The sequence below is a fragment of the Habropoda laboriosa genome, unplaced genomic scaffold, assembly GCF_001263275.1.
Source record: "Habropoda laboriosa isolate 0110345459 unplaced genomic scaffold, ASM126327v1 scaffold801, whole genome shotgun sequence".
In the NCBI taxonomy this organism is placed as follows: domain Eukaryota; kingdom Metazoa; phylum Arthropoda; class Insecta; order Hymenoptera; family Apidae; genus Habropoda; species Habropoda laboriosa.
In genome coordinates, this window is record NW_017101026.1 from 849,637 (window position 1) to 877,327 (window position 27,691).

Here is a 27,691-nt window from a genome sequence, read left to right on the forward strand (position 1 = left end):
TCCGTATTTTCGTGCACGAATTAGCCCCTCTGGGACAAGTTGTGTCGCAGGAATACAGTAAATTCTCTACAAGAGTCAGTAAGTTTGGATTCTACAAGTGACAGTATAGATGATCCTACGCCTAGGCTGAGTCATTGCTGCGCCCATTTTATCTCGCACGCAGTCAGTCAAGGGTGTAACGCTACACCAGTCGGTTTCCTTTACGAGATTTCACGGCTCGACAAATCATAACAGAAAAATATCATTTCTTTAATTTTACTTTTTCTCATCTGGAATTTTTTTTAACATGTTGCTGAGATTTTCTGATGAAAATGATATCAAACACGATATAATTTGAACAACATTTACTTATTAACACGTTCACTGTCGCGCCAGATTTACAGGTTGCTGTCGGATTATAGGAAAATAATGTCTAGCTAGCTATGACGTTCAAAAGTTTTAGTTGACATTTATTTTATTTTAATTATTCTAAACATTTGAGGCACTCCAGTCACTGATGACCATCATGGCCATATCGAGGAAACAATCTAACGTTAATACTTATCGAGTGATTAATTTCATTTCATAATACATCGCTTTAGCGAGCCACCGTTTGGTTGCCAATTGTTTATCACAGAGAGTCGGCCTACCTCCACGTAAAAAAAAAAAATGTAGGGTCGATTCCACAAGTGTCAGTAAAATGTAGGATCGATAGCAGCAGAAAAGCTGCTAAACAATTAGAATTAAATGTAACGATAGAAATTATTGCAATAATGCGTAATGCAATTGAAAAATCGCAGAAAAGTCTGATACAAATGTTTGAAAAGTAAAATATATAAGATGAGATACAGTATCTTACCACGTAATGTAACTTTTTATTGTGTAACATATTAAAAACACTGTTTGGGAAAAATTTGTCACAGAATTGCATTTCTTATTTAATCTTCCTTTACTGCTACTTCTTGTGAAATTTTATGTCAGAAAATTGAAGAAATTCTTCTTTGTGTTTCGTAGGCAATTGACCGATCGATGTTAAAATTTCATGTTAAATGGAACTTTCATATCTACCATAGAATCTGAATAATTTTTCAAGGTATTTAATTAAGAAACGCGCACATAGTGTTCAATTTTCTATCTTAGAATTAACTTACTTTATCTTACAAACTACTTAAAGTTAAAACTTTCAACTGTGTGTGAGAATAAGAGTGTCCACGGGTACGCGTAGTTCTTAGCTTGGTATCCTTTTGCAAAAGTGAGAATTTTCTTTGGAAAAGGATACCAATTACCAGGTCCCACCACGAGGAGGTGACTACGCAAGGGACCCGACAAAAACAAGGGCCCTACTGGCAGCTCTCTATCTTCAGAGATACGCGATTCTCATTCGTAGCAAAGGAAATAGATACTTTTATCAAAAAGAGTGTCTTGTATTTCACTTTAAATCGCAACTCTAATCATTTTCTCATTCCCAATGCAATATTTAAACTCTAAAAATTTCGTACTCTTCCTTAATAAGATGTTGAAAATGTAGATGGTATTGTATTAATTATGCTACGAATGAGTCGCGTATCTCTGTAAGAGAGCGCGCACATGGTATTCAATACAATTTTTCTATCTTAGAATTAGTTGTTTTATTCGATTACTTAAAGTTAAAACGCACGCGTCCCACGACGTCCATCGGCGGATGAATAGAATATTTTCTATTGTCTTATGCTAACTTATTTTATCTTACGAACTACTTAAAGTTAAGACACTCGTTCACGCTCACTTCATACTCGGTACAGTTTTCGATCTTAGAATTAATTAAAGCTAACATGCGATAAAAAGGTACATTTTTCAAACATACAATGAAGCTCTGTAAGAAAAGTATATTATTAAATTGCAATAGGAGGATAAATTGTTAGGATATCTTTATTATATATATTTTATTTTCATATTTAAAATCGTAGTATCGAAGTTCTGTAAGAAAAATATATTGTTAAATTGGAATAGGAGGATAAATTGTTAGGATATCTTTATTATATATAGAAAATCATAGAAATGAAGTTCTGAAAGAAAAGTGTATTATAAAATGGAATAGGAGAATAAATTACTCGAGTAGCTTTATTATTTATATTCTATTTACATATGCAAAATTACAATAATGAAGTTCTGTAAGAAAAGTGTATTATTAAATTGGAATAGGAGAATATATTGTTAGAATATCTTTTTTATTTATATTTTATTTTCATATTTAAAATCTATTCGACAAGTCTGAAGAACAAGGATGACTAAAATTCAAATGTTTATTTCCCTAAACCTTCAACATAATTTCGAAATATTTTATTCGAAGCGGAGTATTCCAAGTCAGTATCGATAATTGAAGAAATTATTTGATTGTATTTAAAAGAACCGAAAGGAGAATATTTAAAGTCTGATATTAAATGTCTAGCAAGTACCAGTAATTGGTAAAATGATTTATATTTGTTTTAAAAGGAAAATTTCTAATAGGTATTAGTTAAAATGAATTATTATTCAGTCTATTGTATTGAAATTCTAATTGATTCTAATGTATACAAGTGTTACAAGAAGGCTGAGTGTGTACAGGGTGGACCTAGGCTAGCTAGTAGCCCCCGACCACTCTATTCACGTCTCAGAACCTTCAGGTCAAAATACGCCGCGAAGTGTCTAGGGCCCAGTATAAAGGGTAAATGATTTCGCGGGACATCTGCGGGTCCTTATATACCTGCGGTACCCTCTCCCCAAAGTCATTAGCAAAATCGTCGGTTAGGTCAGGCGGGAAATTTTCGCGGGAGATTTTCGCGGGAGATTTCCGTTATCGTAACACGGTATAATTTATTAATTTTCACAATTTTGTTATAAATTTATACTTCTGACAATTTGTTATAACATTGCATATAACAATTTATACGTTTTTACAATATTCTTCAATGGGAACATATGTTTTAGCGTTCTCGTTACATACTCGTGGTTAAATTAATTTCGCAGGGATTAAAAATCAGGTTGACCAGTGGTCGTAGATTAAAACTAACCATAGTACAGCTAAATTTATCGTGATAAATAATTCTTCTTACACGAATCAAAAATGTATTCAACGTTTGCTTGTTATAATATCGTGAAATGAATTATTTGTGCAGTTCTGTGCATTTTCTGTGCAGTTCAATCTAATTTACTTAAATTTACATTGCGAGACAGTATACTGTAACAAGTAGTAACAAGCAAACGTTGAATAAATTCCTAATTCGTATTAAAAAAATTATTTAACACAATAATTTCAGCTTTATTATGATTATTCTTGATAAATGACCACAGGTCAACTTGATTTTCAATCGTTATAGTCTTTAAATTCAGTGTGAATAGAGAAAATGTGTAATATAATTCATTTCACGATATTATAACAAACAAACGTGGAATACATTTTTCATTCGTGTAGAAAGAATTATTTAACACGATAAATTTAGCTGTACTATGGTTATTTTTAATCTACGACCACAGGTCAACCTGATTTTTAATCCCTACAAAATTAATTTAACCACGAGTAAGTAACGAGAACGCTAAAACCTATGTTTCCATTGAAGAATATTGTAAAAACGTATAAATTGGTATATGCAATGTTATAACAAATTGTCGGAAGTATAAATTTATAACAAAATTGTAAAAATTGATAAATTATACCGTGTTACGATAACAGAAATCTCCCGCGAAAATCTCCCGCGAAAATTTCCCGCCTGACCTAACCGACGATTTTGCTAATGACTTTGGGGAGAGGGTACCGCAGGTATATAAGGACCCGCGGAGGCTCCGCGAAATCATTCACCCTTTATACTGGGCCATAGACACTTCGCGGCGTATTTTGACCTGAAGGTTCTGAGATGTGAATAGAGTGGTCGGGGGCTACTAGCTAGCCTAGGTCCACCCTGTACACACTCAGCCTTCTTGTAACACTTGTATACATTAGAATCAATTAGAATTTCAATACAATAGACTGAATAACAATTCATTTTAACTAATACCTATTAGAAATTTTCCTTTTAAAACAAATATAAATCATTTTACCAATTACTGGTACTTGCTAGACATTTAATATCAGACTTTAAATATTCTCCTTTCGGTTCTTTTAAATACAATCAAATAATTTCTTCAATTAGCGATACTGACTTGGAATACTCCGATTCGAATAAAGTATTTCGAAATTATTTTGAAGGTTTAGGGAAATAAACATTTGAATTTTAGTCATCGTTCTTCTTCAGACTTGTCGAATAGGATATTGAAATGACTTTGAGCAATTGAAATTAATTTGAAATTTTTCTTTCAGTATCCTTGTGGAACTTGTAACGAATGCTGCTCCTAATTCTTAACACTTGCTGTAAAATTATTAGTTTTTGCATTTTAACAAAGTGAATTAATATTCCTAATTCTTATAAAATTATTAATAAACGTGAAATATTCTTGTAACGGTAATCTTATGAGAAATACTCGTATAATTAATTCTGAAATTTTTGCTTACATGTTATAACAATTGTAACGTTTACGTTTTGCTGTTTCGCAGTGTTTTCTCTGTGAATTCTATGTTTCGAATTTATTTCAAGCTAAAGTAACGTCTGTGTACTGCAGTTCAACCTAATTTACTTAAATTCGAATTACGATACAGTATATTTACAATTCTACCTGAATTTTCGAAATTATAAACATCACCAGTAAACTTCCATTGCATGTAAACAATATTCTCCACTAATCGGTAATTATAAAGTAATTATAAAGCAATTATAAAGTAATTACCGAAAAATATACACTTACATTCTCATGTTGGATCATTTACCTCTCTTCTTCTCGTCTGTTCACACATTCTCTCTAACTCTCCCAATTTCGTTATCCAATCGTTCCTATTTACTCTCATTTTCAAATTTCACACGTTATTCGCTATTATCCTCCCTTAACAAACCAACAAATCCCAGCACAATTAAAACAAAAATAATACACTACCAGCTTTTAAAACAAATATAAATCATTTTACCAATTACTGGTACTTGCTAGACATTTAATATCAGACTTTAAATATTCTCCTTTCGGTTCTTTTAAATACAATCAAATAATTTCTTCAATTATCGATACTGACTTGGAATACTCCGCTTCGAATAAAATATTTCGAAATTATTTTGAAGGTTTAGGGAAATAAACATTTGAATTTTAGTCATCGTTGTTCTTCAGACTTGTCGAATAGGATATTGAAATGACTTTGAGAGGTTGCTTTTTCGTTACAGCATAATATGTAACTATTCTTCCAACAATTGAAATTAATTTGAAATTTTTCATATATTCTCTCTGATATTGAATTTTGTTTATTCCTCTGTTAATTATGTGTTTATAAATCATTTCAAACTAAAGCAGCACCATGCCCACCCTTAATTAAACCGTCTCAGTAGTTTACCGTAATTAATAATCTATTTTCGGAATTTATACGAGAATTTTTGAATTTTAGTAAATACTAGAGTCAGTGTCCACCCTGTACACACTCAGCCTTCTTGTAACACTTGTATACATTAGAATCAATTAGAATTTCAATACAATAGACTGAATAACAATTCATTTTAACTAATACCTATTAGAAATTTTCCTTTTAAAACAAATATAAATCATTTTACCAATTACTGGTACTTGCTAGACATTTAATATCAGACTTTAAATATTCTCCTTTCGGTTCTTTTAAATACAATCAAATAATTTCTTCAATTATCGATACTGACTTGGAATACTCCGCTTCGAATAAAATATTTCGAAATTATTTTGAAGGTTTAGGGAAATAAACATTTGAATTTTAGTCATCGTTGTTCTTCAGACTTGCCGAATAGAATATTGAAATGACTTTGAGCAATTGAAATTAATTTGAAATTTTTCTTTCAGTATTTTTCATATATTTTCTCTGATATTGAATTTTGTTTACTAATAATTTACCATCCAAGGAATTTGCATGAATTGCATGTTAAGTAGTTAGTTGATTTATTATTGTATATTGTGAGATGATTTGGAACGAGTGCACTATGCCCACCCTAAATTAAACCGTCTCAGTAGTTTACCGTAATTAATAATCTATTTTCGGAATTTATACGAGAATTTTTGAATTTTAGTAAATACTAGAGTCAGTGCATCGCGTATTGAAATAATAGCTTCATCCCTAGTTCGTTTATTATTGAATATTTTTACGCGTTTAACTTATGCTTCTCCCCAATTCTCGTCGCGTATTTTATTCAAATTTTCTTATATTCTAGAATCGAAAAAGATACGAATTCGCGTTTTTTCTTTTGATTCTTTCAATTTTTCAATTGCATTACGCATTATTGCAATAATTTCTATCGTTACATTTAATTCTAATTGTTTAGCAGCTTTTCTGCTGCTATCGACCCTACATATTTTTTTTTTCTTACGTGGAAGTAGGCCGACTCTGTGTGATAAACAATTGGCAACCAAACGGTGGCTCGCTAAAGCGATATATTATGAAATTAAATTAATCACTCAATAGGTTTTAACGTTAGATTGTTTCCTCGATATGGCCATGGTGGTCATCAGTGACTGGAGTGCCTCAAATGTTTAGAATAATTAAAATAAAATAAATGTTGTCAACTAAAAATTTTGAACGTCATAGCTAGCTAGACATTATTTTCCTATAATCCGACAGCAACCTGTAAATCTGGCGTGACAGTGAACGTGTTAAGAAGTAAATGTTGTTCAAATTATGTCGTGTTTTATTATCATTTTCATCAGAAAAATCTCATCGAAATGTTAAGAAAACTTTCGGGATAAAAAAACGTAAAATTAAAAAAGTTGATATTTAAATCGCTTGGTTGCCTCGACTCACCTTTCATGCTTATCTTTTATTCGCTATCCTTGTCTACGTTCGGCAAACTACAAAGGCGGGCGCGAGGCTCGAAAACGTAGTCCCTGACTCTACGAGTGTCAGATTTAGTTTCCTTGCGGTCTGACACTTGTGGAGAATATACTGTACTCGTCTTTTCTTCTTTTCCAGGATAGAAGACAAATTTTCTTTTACATTCAGGTTATACTTTCAGCCAGAGGATAGCTTACGCGACGTTTTATGCCGTCGGTATATTTGCGTCGACAAACTGGCGAGGAATCGCGTTAAAAATATAACGAGATCGTAATGGAGGAAAATGCAAAATTGAAAGGAGAGGAAAAAAGAAACGAAAGCCATTCTGGGTACTTGCTATTCACGACTACGCGTGCCTCGTAAATTCGCGACTGTCCTGGTAAATTTGAAGCACTCGTCGGGCGAGCGTACGATTTCGACGGTGCCATAACGACCGACCACTTGTTGTCGTAATCAATCTTTTCTTTTCCGCTCTTTAACAGGCGCGTTTATTCCCTTGATCCTTTCTTTCCTCAAGTGGAGACTGTCCTTGACCGGTGATCGAATTGAAACGAGATTGAATTTACAACGCTCTTGTCGCGAACAAATACAAACGTTGATTGGTCGGTTGTTTAAAAAATTGTTTCTACGGGGATTAAAGGTGAATTACAAGGTAGCTGAGAAGGGAAAAAGGAAGAGAGGGAGTGCCATTTCTCTGGATGTCGCGGTCAGATGTCTCCAACAGAACCACGACAAATTCCATTATCAACGGATTTTCGCATTAGGCGATCCGTATCTCTGATATTCCTTTCACGAAGGATTTATTCCCTCTTTCTTCCCCGTCCCGTCACCAGGAGAAATGGATCGAAGCTCCTCCTCGGCGGAGGCGGCGCCGTCGTTCGCTCGGCCAGAGAAAAATATCGCGAAAATTTCGCGCGTCTCCGGTTCCCAACGACCCGTAAATTCGTTTCATTGTGACGGGCCCTTATCGCGAAAATTATGCCGCCGGCGCACGCATTGTTCCAGTCTCTCCTCCTTCCCACCCCTTTTATATTCTTCGTTCTCGCCCCGCGATAATTACTGTCCTGCCACGCGGCGGCCGATCTAGCCGCTCCCGTAACTTTTTCCGAATCGATATCGCCCGCTGAAATTTCGACTCTTCGTCTCTCCACCTTTTAATTGCGCCGAAAATAATTATTCCGCCGATGTGCCTGCGCGAATCCACGATGTTTCATCCAGACGACGAAATATCTCTGTTCAAATGCAAACCGGAGTTCACCTCGCTTGTAGTTTTACTCGAATTTCATGCATTTCACGTAAAAAACACCGGATCTCAAGGTTTTCCGCTTAGAAAAACACAAGCGTATCCGTGGAGCGTGCAAACGCAGATAAGTAAGTACCGGGAAACGTGCCTCGTACCGTTTCACGATGGAAACGTGGCTAAGGACAGGTAACGCGATCCGCGCGGCGATTATCGACAAACGGCGTTATTTATTGCAGGTCGGGGTGCATGTGTACACTGTACGTACGTCACGTAGCTACGTGTCAGCTGAGAGATGCATTAGAGTAAAGTGTACTCAAGAGGATCTGGCCGAGAGGTCGCCCGAAAATAGAGAACACCCGTTTATTTCGGGTCACGTTGTTTCAAGGTAAAAGTGCTCTCTTTCCTGGAGCACATGCACACTTGGTCTCCCCTCGCCTCGCTCTCAATTCTCCCGGCTGCTTGTCAATGGATAAATAAACGCCTTTTCTTTCCAATTCTGGTCTCCTTTCCGTCTGCCATTCACTAGCTCCGAGTACAATCCCGAGCCAATTAGCTGAATTGCAATTTTTCTCAAAGTGACCAAGTTGTAGTGTAGATGAAAGATTCACGTAACCGAGGACGATTGTCTCGGAGAAAGGGAAGAGGAAGAATAAAGCAAAGGTATACAGTTTGCGTGTAACAATAGACGGTGAAGTCTGACTGGAGGTGAACGACGCGGCGTAGGCGTCCTCGAGACGCGTGAAACTGTTAAAGGGTTAAGAATGCGATCGGACCGGGGAGTTGGCGAGAGGCGGAGAGGACTAATTTTGACGGAAGATCGATAGGGCGATTAGAGTGGCCGTTGATTGGGGCTGGAAGAGAGAGCGAGTGTGCGAACGACGCGAAAGTGAACGTGTTGCAGGTGCGATAAATTACGAGTTGATGTGAATTGATGTCGTGGCTCATAATTGGCGAACAAGCCGTACCGGTGAGTTTCTCGTAACGAGAAACGTGGAAAGGAGGGGGATAAAACGGATCGCGAACACGAAGACGACGATGGCGACGCGATACTTCACCGGATCGGACGGGAGAGGGAAAGCTGTTATCGACGCCGACTCGGATCGAATTCCATTAACGTTATAATCCGTTAATGGTACCTAGGAGCACCGTATAAATTTATGAAAGTTCAAAGATGCGGAGTTAGCCGGAGATTCCATTATATCCAACTTTCCACCGGTGAATTTCTCTCCCTCTGATTGAAACTTTCCAACCAGCACGATTCTTCGAGAATAGGACGATAAAAGATCCTACTGTTTGTCAACGGCGCGCGTGTGTATCGAGCAAATAACCAATCAGCATCCCGCCAACTCGTAGTAGTGTGAAATAAGCATCGTCGATCGGGGATCGAACAGCCTCCTTGGTTACGCGATTAGAAGTGGCGCTCGTTGTCTCTTTGTAGTAGAGGCCTCGTGCAACGCTTATAGAAAGCGATTCTCGTTCTTCAACTTCCCACGTGCCGACCCATTTATCGCCGGCTCGATGGAGAATCGCTCGAACGAATTCTGGAGTGGATGAACGAGGGTGCGAAACGCGTCGTCGCGTTCGAAAAGGACTTCTCTGTTGCTTTTAACCACGGATTTTTTCTCTCTTCGCGTCGACGTCGCCCAAGCGTCCAACTGTTTTTTTTTCTCACTGTGTCACGGGGACAACGTGCGACGTAGACGATTCCTCTCGTTCGGTACGACGCAGCCTCGCGTGGAACAATTGGGGGTACGGACGAGCTCCTTCGAAGGAAGATCTTCCGTCCAGATAACATCCATCGAGGTGGACGAAACTGAAGGGCTCTGCGCGAAATTTGGAGCAGATCGAAGAAATGCAGCACGGAGATAAAAAAATTGGTACCAGCGGAAACTTGGCCCTGGGCCATTTACACTCTGCTACCCGTGAAGCAACGTGTCGAGAAAGTGCAGGACCATGCACAGTGTTCCTGTGAAACGATCGAATACCGGTCGATTTCTTGGAAACGTTCATCAAGGGGGGAAAGCCCAATGTATGACCACTAATTTACACGAAAGTTCGTTAGTGCTTTCTGCGGAAACTATGCGCTGGATTCTTTTGAAATTTTCAGGGTAGTTTTTTATACTTATGGACCAAAGAAAGGCCGAATAATGAGTAAAAATGAAAGTTTACACAAGTAATTATAAAACGATCCAATACTGTTCGATTTCTTGTAAAATCTTGCAAAAGTTCGTTAGTGTTTTCTGCGGAAACTACGCGGTGGATTCTTTTGAAATTTTCAGGGTAGTTTTTTACACTTGTGGACCAAAGAAACACCGATTAGCGAGTAAAAATGAAAGTTTACCCAAGTAATTATAAAACGATCGAGCACTGTTCGATTTGTTGCAAAATCGCAGCAGATTAACTAGATATCGTTAACGAAAGGCCTACTTAAACGCTTGAACATCCTTCCGCGAGTTTACCATCGATTAAAGCTGTACTGCCCCCGGCGCGGCGTGGCGGTGGCTTTATCGAGACATCGGAGAAATTGAAAAGCCCTCGAGCCGTCGACTCGACGTCTTTTGCGACGCAGAACCGTCGCATCTTCTGCGCAATTTCGAAATATTTCCAAAGCATCTGTTTCCATTAGCCATTCTCTCTCGAGAACCGACGCGACGCGCCGTTCGATCGACCGGCTCAAGCTACACGGGCAAAAGAACAGGGGGATCCTACGCGGAGTAGGTCAAATGCAATCGTGAGGGGACCAAGGAGAGGCTCTACGTGAAATACGCTGCACGAGTAACGAGAAAACTTAGCCAGACGTCAAATCTCGAGGAAACCAATGACAAAGCGTGAAATTTGTATCGATCCGTACCAAACATCTTCTATTTTTTTTTATATCGGTAAATTCAAATTTAATTCGAACGTTCGCCTGGGAGATTGAAAAATAACGGGGGACTATTTCGGTAAGTGAATCATTTCGAAACGAGGTAGCTAGGAGGTTAAACGATTGGTAATGAAACTGAAAACGTGGCACACAATTTGATCAATGTGTTCCAATCAAGATGAGATTATTACGTGAAATTGAGGCGAGACGCTCGGAGGACGTCTTTTGCTTGGCGAACGCAAGCGAGGCGTAAACGGAAAAGATGATTTGCCGGCCGGCCGAGCGATTTAACAGCGTTTAACCGGTATAAGCCACCGATAACTGCCACCAATTAACCGCCACCCCTGCAACAGGATGTATGCAACACAGGATGTAAAAGATGTCGAAACGGTGAGATTGTCGACGCACAGGCTTGCCGGGTGTAATTTATAAAACAACCGGTGGATTGCTTGTTTTCCCAAACGTGCAGAAACTTTCAAAGTGACCAGAGGGAGGGAGGGAGGGAGGGAGAGAGAGAGAGGGGACTAAATATAAAACGCCTCGTGTCAGCCTCGATAACCAGGTTCCACAATGTAGATCGCCTTAACAATGTGTAATCGATGATACATACGCGTTCGTCGGGAGCACTTGGAGAAAGGAACGGTTCAACGAACCGTTCGATGTTTCATTACACAGGGAACACGCCGTTATTTTGCCATAAAATCGATACGAATTATAGGTTGCGTAAAACCCGATTGAAATTAAAAATAAAACTCCCTTTGTACGTAGGAAAAAAAACGTCGAATCGACCGGCTGTCACACCCAGAAAGCGGAAAAAAAATAAAGCTACTCGAGGACCGACCGAGGAGATAAGTTCATACTCGAAAATGACCCGCGATAAAAATCTATGCGTTACACTGTTCGTGTCGTGGTTTGCATGGTTAAATTTATTTGGCCAATTAAAATGTTTCGCGTTTCACTAGTCGCACGTGCACACACGTGTGAACCAGGCGAAAAGTTGGACGTTTATCGGTGACGCATCGACGCGACGCCTTAAATTTATTTGGCCAATTAAAATGTTTCGCGTTTCACTAGTCGCACGTGCACACACGTGTGAATCAATCGTTTATTTCGAAGTGCATTTCGATATACCTCTCGCTGTCTGCCTCTTGTGCAAAGGGGAATAAATGCACGATTGCACTTCTATAACAGATATATACCTACGCATTTCGCAATCTCGCCCGATTTAGTAGCCCTCCGTCGAAGAACATCCTCTTTAAGTGGCAGATACGAGTAAGTGAAATAAGAGTAGCGTATTTCGAACTGCAACTTTCGTATTATCCTTCGAGTCTACGAGTATGTAATATGTACGTCTCGTATTCGGTCGATGCTACCGCGAACAAAAGAATATCGCACTGTTCGTATCTGGAGGAAAGCAGCAACAACCCTTTCGCACACGATTTATCGTTCACCACAAGTGTGAATGCCTTCTTATCGCCTTCACATCTCGCTGTCTCCCGTCTGTCTGAGGAGATAGCGATCTGTTGTTGATCCTCTTCCTCGATAAGAGGATACTTGGGCGACGTTGACGTGAAAAAAATCGAAACGCAGAATATCGCACGAACTACAGGTAAAACATTCGAATGAACCTCCTGCGATTTAATCGCGTAGGAGAATAGCAATGTCGTCGAGATTCGTAGGAGTTCGATTGAAATCGAAGAAATTATCATAGAACCTTGGCACGGTTCGTTGATCACACGTCCTCACCGGTGAAAACGATTATTTTTATGTAAAACTAATGAGGATGCAGCTGACGGAATAACGAAGGTAGTCGAAAGTGCGTTTCGACGATCGAGAAATCGAGATCGATTTATCGACACGGCCTGTCAATACCGAAATTCAATTGCGTGCAGCAGGTGCAGAAAGAGCTTTTTTCAATTGCCAAGAGTTCCCTTTCGACGCAATTCTAACGCAATTTCGCTAATATAGTTGTATACCATCAAGGAGATCGATGTATTTGACACGTAGTAGTAATGAGATTACTTTAAACTTCGTTTCGAAGCAACGTCGTATTATTAACCATACATCGATATATCGAGAAGTGATCCACGTTCCAAATCGCGAAACAGGCATTTTTCGACTCTATATTTCAATTGTATTTTCGAACGAATATTAGCAAAATTTCGTATTCACTTACGATGGATAGGAAGTTGATATGGTGTGGCGACCAGGCGCCTCGGTGAACGACACTCGCAGCAGAAGAAGAAGCAGGTACTACGGCGAGTCGAATACGTAAAAGTAATAACGGTGTACACTTTCGATAAACGTAGTAGGCAATGCCACGAGTGTAACAAACGCGTCGTCACGATCACTCTGAAGCACGAGGGCAGACAGTCTTCCGTACGCACGCACGCACGCACCGCATGCACGAACACCCGTGTAGGTTCCTTAAGAAACGAACGTAGGCACATACGTGTGGAACACACCACCACCGGATCGTACACGCACCACGTATCGTGGTAGCGAGCGTGGAACGATGACAGCCATCCGACACTGTCTTACGCCAACTGGTGTTTACTACTGAAACGCTCCGTCGTCCCTCGAACCGACGCGACGGCTCGGGACGAGGAACACACCGGGAACCAACGAGCCACTCGACGAGTGCAACAGTTGCTTGACCGGGGCGCCCCACAATGTCGACTATGGTTATTAAACGCTGTTCCGATGCTCCTCGACGCGGTCGATAAACGATGATCGAGGTATTTTTAGAAATCGGCGAAAAAATAAAGAAAAATATAAAAAGCCGATATGGAAAGGAAATAAAAAAGCGATACTTTATTACGTGAATATAAAAAAACGGAGATATCCGGTATGAGTTACTGGTGGACATTGATCCTGTTCAATCGAAGTATCGATATATGGTTTCGATATAAACCGTTACAACTTACGTTGTTAGTATAAAATTATATTTTACACTATTGTACAGGTACATACATCGCAGTGTTCTTTTTACCATTTCTTTAAGATAATGTTTAATTGATTTTTCGATATTGGATTTGCGTTGCCAGGACCGTCGTTTTTCGAGTTGCATTTTAAAATTTGCGAGTGATAAATTTCGATTAAGCATACTTCCTCGTATAAATCTTCCCTGGACATTTCCACGATACACGCGCACTCGTTTAACAACCAACGAAAGGATCTAGGTAACGATTTTTCGAATATTGCGAAATTTTTCTGTTTTACGCGGCTAAAGATACAGTGATACATCCAGTAGTCCTTGAAGGGTCGGAAAAATTTGTACGTCTCGTTGTCTACATTTTTTGACTTACTTCCTAGGGGTTGTGCAAAGAAGTCCTGATTTTCGCTGAGAAATGAAATGTCACTTAAATTAATATATTCGTCCGTGTTTAAAAAATTAGTTGTGATGTTTATATCATCAAGGTCAATGTCGCTAAAATTTAAATCGTCAGCCATTAAGAATTCTGCATTTGCGATACTTTCAATGTCGTCGCGTTTATCACTTGTCACGCTTGTTTCTGTAGCGAAAACATCGCTTCTGTTTTCTTCAATTTTTATAGCACTTCCTTTAACAAACTGACCCTTGGTATTTCGCTCAAGCTGAGTCTTTGGTCTTTTAAACATGATTTTTCTCATCGTGTCCAAATTACGAATAGATTCTTTTTCTGGGAACGATAAATGTAGATTGTACTTATCACAAACTTTGTTTTTCAACAGCGTCATCTCTGAATAAATGTTACCGATTAAATTTTTTTCTTCTTCATTTTCGCTATCGCTATCAATAGGGATTGCTAATTTCCCATTTGGCAAGATTTCGGAAAAAGTAATATCATCTTTGTCGTCGACGTTCTTTAAATTCGTCCTACTTATAATACTATCGTAATACTGTCTTTTAGTGTCATCAAGTTTAATGATACATGGTATTTTAGCATGGAGATAATCATTTACACTTTCACTTTCATTTATAACATGATCTTTCAAATCATCTTGCACATCAACGAGCTGCTTTAGTGCTTCGAGAAAATGTAAACCCCAATCTTTTATTTCTAAGTCGATGGCACACTTCATTGCTAGTTCTTTCAGACTAAAAATTATGTAAAAATATTTCTGACAAATTTATTATTGGTAGTGTTCTTAAATAACGTTTTTTAATTACTTACATCTCAGGTTTTGTCATATACCCAACTTTTGTATGAAAAAAATCATGCCTTGCTATAGTAGGAACATCATAGAATGGAGTATCCAGTAAATGTTGAAAGTATGAGTGAAGTGGCGTTAAGGACGGTGGAAATATGTCCATTGGCTGCTGTGATGTGTCATTTGTATTTAAACTGCTTATATGTTTTATCAAAGCACTTACAAGCTCTTTTGGTAAATGATGTTTAGAGTTTATTACATCTTGTTCAGTTTTATTTGATTTAGAAGTTATAAATTCCGTAAATTTTAAATATAAATCATCGATTTCATCCAAGTTCGGACTATATTTAACTTTAGTTGGAAAATGTGCTTGCACTAGAATAGCCTTTCTGCATTCAATATATCTTTGCCATTCTTGGAAACTGAACAGTTTTTCGTTAAGTAAGCTTCCTTCTATGGCTATGCTGAAATAGAAAACCACATTTTTTGTTAAAATAATTGACAGAGATTAATCTAGTTACTAGAGACGATAAACATATAATATTTAGAGTACAATTTAAAGAGGGCATTTGCATTCGCCAATTATTCCGTCGCCGTTATACATTTCTCTCTTTTCTTCGTATAATCGTGCTCCATATGTGATTAAATCATTTTCAATAACAGCGTATGGCATTTTATCAGACGTGAAATATGCTGCCCAACGACCATCAGATTGAAGAACAATTCCACCACCATTTTGCTCAAATTCTTTTAGCATGTGAGAAAAATGTTTGTGTAAAGCTTCCTCGTTCGAAAGATTGTGTTCAATGTCTTCTACGATCGCACGAGCTAATCCTAATTTTATTATAGACTCTCCATGTCCTGTTAAAGAGCACCCTACATTCCTAGTAGCATAGGTACCACAACCCAATATAGAACTATCTCCTACTCTTCCCACCAATTTTTTATTTAAACCACCTGTCGTGGTTCCAGCAGCTATACTATAACCATCATATGCTACACAACCAACAGTGCCTAAATTATCTAAAAATAATAAGTGCATAAATGGATGGAAATCTATTTTTTTTGTCCTTTGAAGTTATTAATTTACTTGTTAACGTGTCAATATCTAGTAAACTTTGATTATCGACGATTGCATCGGATTTTCCTTCTTCTTCTGGGTCGAAAGCTAGACGCGCGATCGGCGCTACCATATTTCCCTCTGATATCCAATTTAAGTTAGCGTGCTTGGCTAAATTTTTAGCGCCGTCACCCACAAAGATAGAGTTTGGAAAATTGTTCAGAACATATTTTGCAAGTGTTATAGGATGTTCTATGTCTGAAACTGCTGCTACCGACCCACATTTAAATGTAAAGCCATCCATTATACTTGCATCCATCTCCACTTTACCTATGTACATTTATAATAGTGACATACTCGTAACAGTACAATTTATGTAAATCTCTCGCTACCTTCGATACCGGAAACATACGCAAAATACCTGCTTCGTTTAATACGGATCCGTAACTACAATTAAAAAATTCATCACATTCTAACCACCATAATGCAGCTTCTACAGCATCTACTGACGTTTCACCGTTTACTAATTTTTTATAACCATTAATGGCAGCTTTTTTACAAGCTGTCATTTTTTCTATGACTATAGAGTTGCTGAAATTTCCCGCTCCGCCGTGTACTATTATACAAGGAACATTGCTTTCGTAACATTTACATTCGCCCTCCCCAAATTTTTTTAACATCTTAATATTTTCGCGGTACATTTTTTTACAAAAAAAAGAAAATCTAATATACGTTTAATGATTTTGAGGTTCCAAACACAAAACATTACTCATACTGGACATTCATTTTTTTTTAACATACCTGTTAATTTTCTCTGCAATCCTACTTATTTGACATTCTGTTATATCATCTAAAGCAAACAAAGTTTTTAGCACTACTATAATAAATGCTATTGCACGACCCTCATAATTTGGGATATAGGATTTCTTTGCATCAAAGGTTAATTTAGGTGGTGATAAAGCTATTAGTCTTTCTGCATACATTTGAATACCTCCTAAAATTATACGCGATGTGTATCAAACTAAATTAATAAAGGCATAATTAAAGGGTGTGAAGTATACACACTTGGTAATCCCAATTCTTGACAATATCTACAGACTAAAGATGAAAAATCGGGGCAAATTATGTCCCATACACCAAGAAGTTTCGCTATACTTGCGATAATTCGTCTCATTCCTTTGTGCGTAATTTCAACATTTTGTGTTAAAAACTTTCTTTCACTAGCACTTATACTTATTTCTGGTGGCAGTAAATGGTCTAGCTTATAGTAAGATAAATGCCCTTCTTTTCCATACCTAAATAGAAATATTCTTGTGATTAAAATTATATAAGACAATTAAAATTAATGAAAAAAGTAGGTTTGTTACATGCCTTAACATATCTCCTAATTGTATAGGGTGATTCCGAATTCGTAAAGCTAGGTATATAATTGCCCACAACCGCATAGGTGTAATCATATGTGGTCCTATTTTATATTGTGTAGTTATGTGCTTTGCTTTGTATTTAACTCTTTCAAATCTAGGTACATTTTTAGATAGCCTATTAATTTTTTTTGCTTCTTCTTTAGCATGAGAACTAAACTTTACTCTAAACAGATTAAGGATTATAAGACACTTTAATAGGTATTAGATGTTATTTCATAAAAATACTAAATACTTACCTCCCTTCATTGTCTGAAGATTTTACAGAGCTAGATTGGACACTGTATACACTTTGACTAAATAAACTGAGACCATCACCTTCAAAACTACCTTGAGACTGAAGGTATTTATTATAATCTGCAGATGCTAACAGCCTCTAAAAAAATTAGGCTTACGTAAACTTTTGATTAAACATTTAATTTTTGAGTCAGCAAACACTATCAAAATTACTTTATTCCTATTTAATTCTCTCTTAGAGCTTCCTTCACTTGGACCACCAGAAATAAGAGAAGTATTTATACTGCTTCCAGTTCTTCTACGTTTCCTGATCCTTTTTTGAGATTGCACCTTGCCATAAATAATTTCAGCATCCCTATTGCAGTGAATTATAATTTATCTCAATGCAATTTTAGACAAACCACTTTTAATATAAATGTACCTTTTCTTATATCTTCTAGCTAATTTTGGCATGTATTTCTTTTTTGTGGAGATAAATGCCACTTCAACTTTGCCTAAATATGTGGTCCATAATTGTAATACTGTTAGTTTTATATCAGGTGGAACTCCAAGCTCTATGAGCTCATTTGTCAGTCCAATTAAAACAAAATTGTACAATTCCCACGAAGTCCATCCAAGCTCTTCACCTTGTAATTAAACCGAAAGGTCACGATATTAAAAATGCTGTACAGTGAAACTAATTTTTAAACAAAATTTCTAAACAAACCTGATTTGCTTGAACCCAATTTCTTAATTTTTGTTTTCCGTAGTTTTGTAGAATTATCTACACGTAATTCAAGAATTTCCTCTCTTATATCCTGCACAAAAGACAAAAATTAACGATTCGTTTCTCTAAAACATGAAGCAAACTTGCAGTACCTCGTTTTGCGTTTGACATGTTATACAGAAGAAATAACCAGCTTCTTTATAAAAATCTGCATTGCCGCAAACTCTGCACTTCTGCATATTTTTCGTATACCCGTAATGGAACTCTTATACTCTACTGTGTCACATTTACGAGGTTATAATACGAGCACGTTAGAAATTTAAAATCCCTCCTCGTGTTTCCTGTTTTACACGCGCTATCGAACTTTACAGCGAATACTCATATGTACGATTCCATTCTAACTGCACCGCAATTGGTGCAGCATAGACGAATAATGCATTGGAAACGCAAAAAGGAAATGCACCCTCTAGCGAGAATGCAGTGCATAGTGATCACCGCTAATTTACGGTTGAATTTTCGGGGAAATGTAAACAATAATTGAAGTTTTTCTTGTAAAAGTTTATTAATATCGGAAGGCTGTGTGAACGGTATACAGTGTGAGGAATATCGTATCCTTAATTTCCGACATGATACAATCCCTTAATTGCGCGCTAAAAAATTTGTTACATTAAGCGAACTAGCTCGGTCTCGTAATCGGGTTCGTTTAAAATAGCGTCCTAACCTCAATCTCGTATCATACACTTCGAAGAAGTTTCGTATACCTAAGTAAAGGACCATGGCTAATTTCCCTAATGATAATGAACAACTTCCTTCAAGGGGGAGGTTTATTATAGAAATGTGACAGTGCATAAAAACGTGAACGAGAAATGACAAGGGACGTATAGTTTGGTGATTATGGAGTATGACTCTGCATCGAACTGTGAAGGTCGTCTGAGAGATTTGGAAGCTTCAGAAGATCAGCCGCATTTAAGAGAAGTACAAAAGCTCGAACGTTCAACCTGTACTACAAGTACTGCACCATGGCAGCCTCTACAAGTTGTGGTACCACAACCAAAGCTCAAACCAGGGGCAACAACAAACAAGAGTCTTTCCTCCCAGGTGATGGAGTATTATAACAAATATTCTCAGAATGCAAACTTGGACCAGTATTTTTCATTACCTACAGCCAGTACATCACCGGAAGCAATTAACTGTTACTATAGTATATATGAAGTGAATCCTAAACTAGAGGCTAACAGACAAGATTGTATAGGAGAAGAGTATAATTTAAGATCTTATGTACCTAGAGAAAGAAGAAGATGGGTAAGGCCACCACTTATCGGCCAATCTTCCAATACAGAATCATCCTCTAGGTATGTTCAACCATTGTCAAATTCTGTATCTCCATCACCTGATTTAAAAGGTATCACACCAGAGGTAATTTTAGAAGAGAAGAACGAAAGTCAAGAGATACTGACAGAGAGTGCAGAAAGGAAAATATCTTCTCCAACATCTAGCATCGCTTCTCACAAGCCGCTTGAATGGGACAGTGGAGCAGATGTTGGTTACTTCAATCTATTACCTAACAGTAAACAGAGTGACAAAAAATTAAGTACAATTGAACGCATGGCTTTAGCTAGAGGTTGTTCTGCTGCTCTAAGATTAGATCCTGAAGGTACCACAGAGTCAGGAATCACCGGCAAACTTGCAGGAGTTCAGAAGAATTCAAGCACATCTATGACTCCAGATGCTAATTCCACTTCTTTGCTTGGGAATGCGTCAGGGTCAGAAAGTGAGATAGAAATTACTCCGATTGTGAAGAATCATATACCAGGAATAATAGCAGGTAATGGTATAAAGTCCATTGAAAGATCCCTGCCCAGAGATCTTAAGCAGCAAGAAATTTTCGCGCAGTATTCAAAGAAAGAGCACAATCATGACACCCTTAAATCGACGTTCGCGTCTAAGATACCTTTTGCAAAGCTCTCGACCGAGGTAAGGAAAATACCGTGCAAACCGAACACGAACAAAGACAATATATGCCCTCCCACGTCGCCTTTAAAAAAGAGTACATCGATGAATACGTTAGTTCTGCCGCCTTCTAAATTAACGTTAAAAAGAAGTCAGAGTGAGTTGAATTTATACGCTAGGGATAAAAGCAGGGCTGCGTTGCCTCTAATTTTTAACTCTTCGTCCTCGATCGCCACTATTGTAAATAAACCTTCAACTTGTGATAAAGTAATACAGACGAGTCTGTATGCTTGCGCTCAAGAATCCGTGGGCGTTCAAGTCTCTGTTTCAGAGGAGGAGGAGAAGCCACCGTTACCAAAGAGAGGAACTAGTTTGCAAAAGGTTCTGGCATTGATCTCGAGGAATCCAAAAGGAACGTACAAAGTTCAGAATTCGAGGAAGCAGGAAGCCAATGAACCGCGCGACAAAGAAGCCAAACCGCGGCACAATTATTCGGAACCGGTGCAGAATGGCTCTTCGGCGCGAACGCCTCAGCCTGACGACGTGGAGGATACAACGGGCAGAGCGAACAGTTTCGAGTATTTTCCTGGTCACGTATACGAGAACGTGCCTAACGGAAGTGGTAGTCACATCTCGTCTACCGACACAGGAAGATCTCGTTCCACTCTACCGAACACGAGCTCCAGTATTAACGAGAAATTATGGGGAGACTCGGACAGCCTGGTGAGGGATCTAGAACGAAGCGTAAATATCTTGAAGAGTCTCGTCGACGCGAACAAATACGACAAGGAAGTTAAGAAAAGACTGATACATCACGTAGTGAAGAGACTAATCACCGCAAAGTACACCGACGATAAAATTGAGCACAATCTGGAGGATAACGTTCCGTGGAACCCGGACGACGCCAGGAACAAAGTTTACGGAAGGGAGATACTTGAGGCTTTAACGAAGAAACAGAATACCAGCGATTCCTCGAGAGATTGGAATCCACAGAAGGGAGTAGCGCGAGGAAAGTCGACGAGAAACAGCAGGGGTATCTTGAAAGACGTTGCTCTGGGAAGCAGCAGCGATAAATTGGATAAGAACACGGATAGAACGGAGACTGACGGTAGGAAAGCGAGGATGGGTCTTCGATCGGACGATTGTCACAGGGGTAGCAACACTACGATTGAGAAAAGCGAAAGTTCGGAATGTTTTGTTCCACAGAGAAGTAGTCGTAAGGGAAACAAAGTACAGGATATATTTTGCACTAAAGAAAGATGTAAAATTTCACAGGGCGATTCGACGACGACGAATAGCACTCCGCCTGATCATAACAGGATGCTGCTGGACGCGGTTGTTAACAACAGAAGAACAAGAGTTCGTTCCAGTGACAACTCTGGGGAACAAGCTGATTGGAGACTTCTCACCACGTTCTCAGAGAGACAATTCGAGCTGAAGAAATGCGGCAATTCCGATTCCGGGGATTCGAAGCTGGTCAGTTACGCTGAAATGGAGAAGAGGAATCAGTTGATTTGGATCACGAACGAAATCAGCCACTTGTGCAACCTGAAGAAGCTACTGGAGGAACCACGAAGACCTGAAAGATCGCGAGCATCACCGAAGAAGTCGAGATCGGGGAACTTCAAGTCGAAAGAAGAGGATTATTTGCAGAGGAATGGATCAGACATGAGAATGAATTCGGTAGAGGAACCGTGGTCGTCTCATTGCAATTTAGCAGCTTGTCAACTGTCCAGCAGATCTAACAGCATCATTCAACGGATCAAAAAACGAAACAGCTGTGCACAAACTGCAACGAACGTGACTGGTGCTCACTCGAAGACTGGCGGTGAGATAGTATCTGCGTCGAACATCCAGAATTCGACGATGAAATTGGTCAGTACCGGAGTGCAGACTGTTCCTCAGGAAATGTCCACGATTCCAGCTCTGATACAGTCAGAAATCGTGCACTACGTCAAGTGTCCGGCGCACAATGCGTTGCACTTTCCGAACAGCTATGCAAAGTGCAACGATCAAGCCAGTCAATGTATAAAACATCAAACCATTCAGAATATGGTAACCACTTGCATGCAGTGCGTGCAAGAGCAGAAAGATCGGTCGAGCAGCGTTCAAAAGGTGCACACGAACGTGGAGAACTTCCGGGAGGAGAGTCCTGCGGGAACTGAAACATCGTCGGAACGCATGATCGGTAACAGCGTCAGTTCATCCGAGATAATTCATCACTGCGTGAACAAGGAGGTTCAGACGAGCCCGTTTAGGCAGAAGGAAGCCAAGAATCAGATAAACGCCTCGAAGTTGAAATTCTGCGATTGCAAAGCCGGTCACGGTTGTAAATGCGAGAGCAAAAGAGCATTGTCCAAGGCATGCCAATCGTGTACGACACAGGTGACTAATTCGAAGCACGAGGAATGCCAGAAGAAGACAATGTATCATCCTCGAGACAGAGAGGAAGGCAATTGGAAGGAGTGCAACTGCACGAGCGTATGCAACTGCGAGAGCGAACAGCAGAAAAAGGGACGGGCACCGATGAGACATAGTTCAAAGTATTATCAGAGTAGCAACGGATACATATCGAGCTTGAATCAAAAGAAGTTGTGCGGCTGTTCGAACGATTGTACCTGCGAGAACAGCCGTGGCGAACCGGATGTCCAAAATGCGAAAGCGTTCTGTGGTTGCCATACGAATGGAAAGATGCAGTACAATGGTGTTCGTCACTATGCACACTGTGCGGAAACGGAACCGGACGAACCGTGGCCTTATCGCGTGAACAATGGGCAAGCAGCCAGCGAAGCTTCACAGTACAAAGTACAAAACAGCTTAAAATGTGATTGCGAGAAGGATTGTTTTTGTAGCAACAGAGGGAAAAACGGGGAGGATGTGTCGCATAGGAGGGCGTGCAACAGCGGCAAACCAAATTACGTGGACGAGGCGAACCAAACCAGCGATTCCGATAGAAATTGTAAATACTGTCGCCACTGTGGCGCACCGTATCAGAACCTGAGGAAATGTAGTTGTAATCAAACGTATCCGAAAGCTATCGCGTACGAATTGTCGTTCTCGGAGGAGAACGAACGAAGGAACGACAATTCGGCCGCGTTGCCAAAAGTGCCATTATCGAATCGTACCGTAAACGAGGGTAAAACAGAGGGCTGTGTTTGTAACATGATTAATAAGAAAGCTAGCTCGAGGAAAAACTCGCCGCAAAAGAATACGTTACAAGTATGAGCAAAGATGACATAGCGATGAAAGTAGGCGGTGTGAATGAGAATGATTAATATGTTGATTGATTTTAGGATTATTTGTCCAAGAATAAAGCAGAATTCGTGAATAATGCGGAAACGCGTCGGCAGTACATGTCCGAGATATGTCATTTGCGACAATTGCGAAAGGAAAAGCGAATACAGTTATTGGCGATGGCTACTACGTCGAACGTTCTGAGACCACCGAAAGTTTCTTCGAAACCGACAAGTAAATTAGTCAATTTAGCAAATTTATCTTATCGATCTGTATAATTTCATTGTTTCCTTTTTCATTTCGAACGTAGTTTACACGCAGAAGAAGGTGAGCGACGAGCAGATGAGGGAGAGACTGAGGAAACGGTATCTCCGTTTGAACGAGGTGCGACAGAAGAAGCGGCAACAGGAGAAGCAAGAAGAGGCGCGACGTAATATGCTGATGGCCAAAATATTTTGCAAGAAATTGCAGCAGAAGGTACTGAGGGGACAAGTAGATCTGTCTCAAAGCGTCAGCGTTATATCCAATATGTAATGTTAGAGAGGTGTTTTGCGTGTGCGTAGCTTAAATGTCAATTTTTAGTAGTCTGGCACTTGTTCAGACGATATAGAGAGAAACGTACAAAATATGTAATTCCAAATCTGTTTGGTCCCAGTGAGCAGAACGATTAAATTGGAAGATTTGTATCTTTTTTTTTTTTTTTAGAAACTCTTCGCGACAATGCATAATATAATTACTAACATTGCGTTAATGTTTATTCTGTAATTTAAGACATGTTTGCGTATAAAATCTACGATTATACGTAGCGGTTTTTCAAATGTTCGTGTGCGACATGAAACGAAGCGATCAAATTTAGAAACATGGACGATCCAAGAAATGTGTTATACCTATATCTAAGAATTGAAGTATCATAACGCGTTGTTCTTCAGACCTGTGCCTAGAATCTACGATATTTATATTGAACTTAAGGAAACCTTGTCTTGCCAAGATATTTTCATACTAAGAAATATATTTAGACAACGACGCACGTGTAACGTTTAGATTTGATATGATAATATCGCAACAATAACGATTTTCGTTCTCACGCGAAACGACGGAGGAATTTCACGGCGTCCGGCGGTTTTTTTTCTCGCATTTTACTGGTAAAATGTTCTGCTAAAAAAAAGAAAAACCGCCCCACCGCGCCGGGGAACAACATTCGATCGAACTGGATCGCTCGTTCGTGGGAAAACTGAAATGCTTTAAGACGATGAAAGTAGTTATTAGTACCTGAATCACAGTACACAATCCTTCGTTATTCATAAGACTTAGATGATATAGTCTCTTGGATTTTTCTAATATTTTACCTTTTTGTATAACGATTATACTCATTTTGGTTTATAAAAATAAAGTGGATCTACGCATCGATCGTTTCTCTTTTATTTTATCCTTCGATCCTCTACGTTCGCTACACGCTTGTATCGGAAAGAGACAGGTATCGGAACGTTTCTACATCCGTTCTACGCGTGCAACTGATTTCACTTTAAGCATTCGATTTTTTATCGTTCGTTCGGTGTCCTTGGTCGCTAATAAGCCGAAACAATGTAAAAGTACACCGTAACACTTGGAAATGGAAACTAGTTTTCCTCCATTCGCGATATTTTATACTCCCGTAATTTGCCTAATTAAAGGCGTTTTTAGGTTGTTCGGAAAATTGCCAGCATTCCTCGCCGGAGAACAAATGCTCGTTCAAGAGAGGAACGATCAGTCGTAGGGAAAAAAAAGCCGCGAAAGATCGACAACAACCTTGTTCCAGTAAAATAACTCTGGAACAAAAACCCCTCGTTTGTTCCAATTACTAGTCGCTCTATATAAGAACATCCACGGATTTCGAGACAGTCGGTTTTCCTCTGGAAACTGAGAATGTGTCTCGTACAAGGAGATATACTTGAAAAGTTGTCCGCTGTAACGACACCTTACTCGAACTGATTCAATTTTTGGCTCGAATGCCACGGTATTCGTTTATCTTCGCGAAATCGGTCCTTGTGTCTTTGATCAACGATCATTACAAATAAGAACGGTGAAGTGAAAGATATAGACTATAAGTTCTACAAGACACTGTAGAAAGATGGCTCCTCAGATTGAGAGCAACAACGATTTGGATAAAATTCTGAGAGAAAATTTTACCAGCGAGTTTCGCAAAGGGTACATCACTGTAACAAATGTTTGCTTGCCGAGTAGATACGACGAATTCGCAGAAGTAATCGAGAATTTCGAAGTGAGGGACGACGATGTTTGGGTCTGCAGTTTTCCCAAAACTGGTACACGCTTGTTAATTTCATTAATTTGAGAAAAAAGAAATATAAAATGTTAAATCTTCGTTTAAATCGTGTAATCAGGAACAACGTGGACTCAGGAAATGATCTGGTGCATCGCGAACGATCTAGACTTCGAGGGAGCAAAAGTCAGGCTCGCTGAAAGATTTCCTTTTCTAGAGTAAGTTGAAAAACAGGATATTCAATATTTTGCAGAGATATATAAATAAAAATGATGCATTTTATTAGGTATTCCGTGCTGTTTGATTACACTACCATTCTACCGCGCTATCCGGAAATGAAACTTCCTCAGTTAGTCTTGGACAGCGTGGAATATACGAAAAATCGAGCCAGTCCAAGATTTATCAAGACTCATTTGCCTTTCACGTTACTTCCACGTCAGCTTCGAACGGGCGAGAAGAAACCAAAGATCGTTTACGTCGCCAGAAACCCGAAAGACACTTGCGTCTCTTATTATTACCACTGTAGATTGATGGAGGGTTATCGTGGCGATTTCAATAATTTCTCTCGTCTCTTCTTGGGTGAAAAACGTAGGTGCAAGTGTGACAGAATTATGAATTAAATTTACAAATGTAATTTGTTCAATTTTACTCGTCAATAGTGAGTTTTGCTCCTTACTGGGACCACGTCCTCGATTTCTGGAACCGAAGGACCGATTCCAATGTTTTATTTCTGAAATACGAGGACATGAAAGCTGTGAGTATGTTAAAAAGATTCGGTTTACATGGAAGATTTATCGGTATCTTTGTTCGAAATCTAGAATCTCTCCACGGTGATAGAGAAATCGAGCGCGTTCTTCTCTAAAATCATGTCTAGCGACGAAACGAAGGCGTTGACGCAACACTTGAGTTTCGCCAACATGAAATCCAATCCAGCCGTGAACTACGAGGATCATATTAAAATGAACAGACAGATGAAATCGATCAACGTCGACGGTGAATTTATTCGAAGCGGTAAAGTCGATCAGTGGAGAGAAGAAATGTCCGAAAGTGTGATCGAACGATTCGACAACCTGACGAAGGACAAGTTCTCCTCGCAAAATCTTTTTTTCTGAACTGTAAAACGTGCGATAAATTGTCATTCGTCGTCTCTGAGCTTTGGCAGCGTTCTTGTTTTTGGTTCGAGGCATCGAAGAACATTCGGCATACTTGTTCTGCAAAGTTCTCCGATCGAAGCTTTGGTCAGAGGTGTAAAAACGCACGTGTCGCTGCCTCTTTCGATTAAAACGATCGCTGCATCCCTTTTTCTCCACAGTAACGCTATTTGAAGAGCAGTGAAGCCCATGTTGTCCCTTGCATTTACATCAGCTCCGTGATCCAACAGAAGTGAAAGGATCTCCGCATTTGAACGATAAACTGGACGAATAATTATCGATAAATATTTCATCGATCTCTCCTTTCGAATTCCTTACCTGAAGTCATTAGCGATGTTCGTCCCTTAAAATCCTTCCGATTTACGGAAACACCATGATCTAACAGGAACGACACATTTTTTAACCGTTCTCCAATGATGGCGTATTCGAGACAAGTCCAACCCCTTCTACAAGTACATGTTTCTTTAAATAACAGCTTAAATTATTATTTCAAGCGTGCATCTTACATATCCGTTTTCCGTGGATCTGCTCCCCTTCTCAGAAGAACGTGCAATATTTCCGGGTTTCTCGAAACGA

The 27,691-nt window shown here is 39.0% G+C and overlaps 5 protein-coding genes across 5 annotated transcripts in view; 2 read left to right on the top strand and 3 right to left on the bottom strand.

The window, feature by feature from the left end:
- LOC108577890 (protein phosphatase PP2A 55 kDa regulatory subunit) overlaps positions 1–13,389 on the bottom strand; it is a 30,047-nt gene extending 16,658 nt beyond the window's left edge. Inside the window, exon 1 of the mRNA XM_017941110.1 lies at positions 13,142–13,389. The gene's annotated coding sequence lies outside the window, so the exon portion shown is untranslated. The remainder of the gene's footprint in view (positions 1–13,141) is intronic.
- Positions 13,390–13,953: 564 nt separating this feature from the next.
- LOC108577945 (TATA box-binding protein-associated factor RNA polymerase I subunit B) lies at positions 13,954–18,765 on the bottom strand. Its single transcript, XM_017941177.1, has 10 exons — positions 18,676–18,765; positions 18,524–18,614; positions 18,239–18,443; positions 18,031–18,172; positions 17,820–17,956; positions 17,531–17,746; positions 17,225–17,454; positions 16,961–17,153; positions 15,123–15,563; positions 13,954–15,046 (listed from the first exon to the last, which is right to left on the bottom strand). Exons 1-10 carry the CDS (start codon positions 18,760–18,762, stop codon positions 13,954–13,956), a joined length of 2,835 nt encoding a protein of 944 aa, XP_017796666.1. The 5' UTR covers positions 18,763–18,765.
- A 638-nt stretch (positions 18,766–19,403) lies between these two features.
- Positions 19,404–24,241, top strand: LOC108577971. Its single transcript, XM_017941211.1, has 3 exons — positions 19,404–23,692; positions 23,767–23,941; positions 24,018–24,241. The coding sequence occupies exons 1-3, from the start codon at positions 19,418–19,420 to the stop codon at positions 24,239–24,241; spliced, it is 4,674 nt and encodes a 1,557-aa protein (XP_017796700.1). The 5' UTR covers positions 19,404–19,417.
- Positions 24,242–25,814: 1,573 nt separating this feature from the next.
- On the top strand, positions 25,815–27,076 carry LOC108577884 (sulfotransferase 4A1). The gene is made up of 5 exons (XM_017941103.1): positions 25,815–26,007; positions 26,086–26,182; positions 26,251–26,552; positions 26,624–26,718; positions 26,783–27,076. Exons 1-5 carry the CDS (start codon positions 25,815–25,817, stop codon positions 27,074–27,076), a joined length of 981 nt encoding a protein of 326 aa, XP_017796592.1.
- A 23-nt stretch (positions 27,077–27,099) lies between these two features.
- The window catches only part of LOC108577885 (putative ankyrin repeat protein RF_0381), a 990-nt gene continuing 398 nt past the window's right edge, over positions 27,100–27,691 (bottom strand). Inside the window, 3 exon segments of the mRNA XM_017941104.1 lie at positions 27,100–27,377; positions 27,434–27,561; positions 27,622–27,691. The exon segment at positions 27,622–27,691 is cut by the window's right edge and continues 28 nt beyond it. Coding sequence (XP_017796593.1) covers positions 27,100–27,377; positions 27,434–27,561; positions 27,622–27,691 — 476 coding nt within the window.

Bases quoted from the DNA above. Each gene is read 5' to 3' on its own strand.
- LOC108577945 (XM_017941177.1), bottom strand. From the start codon at position 18,762: ATGCAGAAGTGCAGAGTTTGCGGCAATGCAGATTTTTATAAAGAAGCT. The intron at 18,615-18,675 runs GTACTGCAAGTT...TCTTTTGTGCAG, and splicing joins CATGTCAAACGCAAAACGAG to GATATAAGAGAGGAAATTCT. The intron at 17,455-17,530 runs GCATGTAACAAA...ATTTCTATTTAG, and splicing joins CAATTAGGAGATATGTTAAG to GTATGGAAAAGAAGGGCATT.
- LOC108577971 (XM_017941211.1), top strand. From the start codon at position 19,418: ATGGAGTATGACTCTGCATCGAACTGTGAAGGTCGTCTGAGAGATTTG. The intron at 23,693-23,766 runs GTATGAGCAAAG...GATTGATTTTAG, and splicing joins CGCAAAAGAATACGTTACAA to GATTATTTGTCCAAGAATAA. The intron at 23,942-24,017 runs GTAAATTAGTCA...TTTCGAACGTAG, and splicing joins AGTTTCTTCGAAACCGACAA to TTTACACGCAGAAGAAGGTG.
- LOC108577884 (XM_017941103.1), top strand. From the start codon at position 25,815: ATGGCTCCTCAGATTGAGAGCAACAACGATTTGGATAAAATTCTGAGA. The intron at 26,183-26,250 runs GTAAGTTGAAAA...GCATTTTATTAG, and splicing joins GAAAGATTTCCTTTTCTAGA to GTATTCCGTGCTGTTTGATT. The intron at 26,553-26,623 runs GTAGGTGCAAGT...ACTCGTCAATAG, and splicing joins TCTCTTCTTGGGTGAAAAAC to TGAGTTTTGCTCCTTACTGG.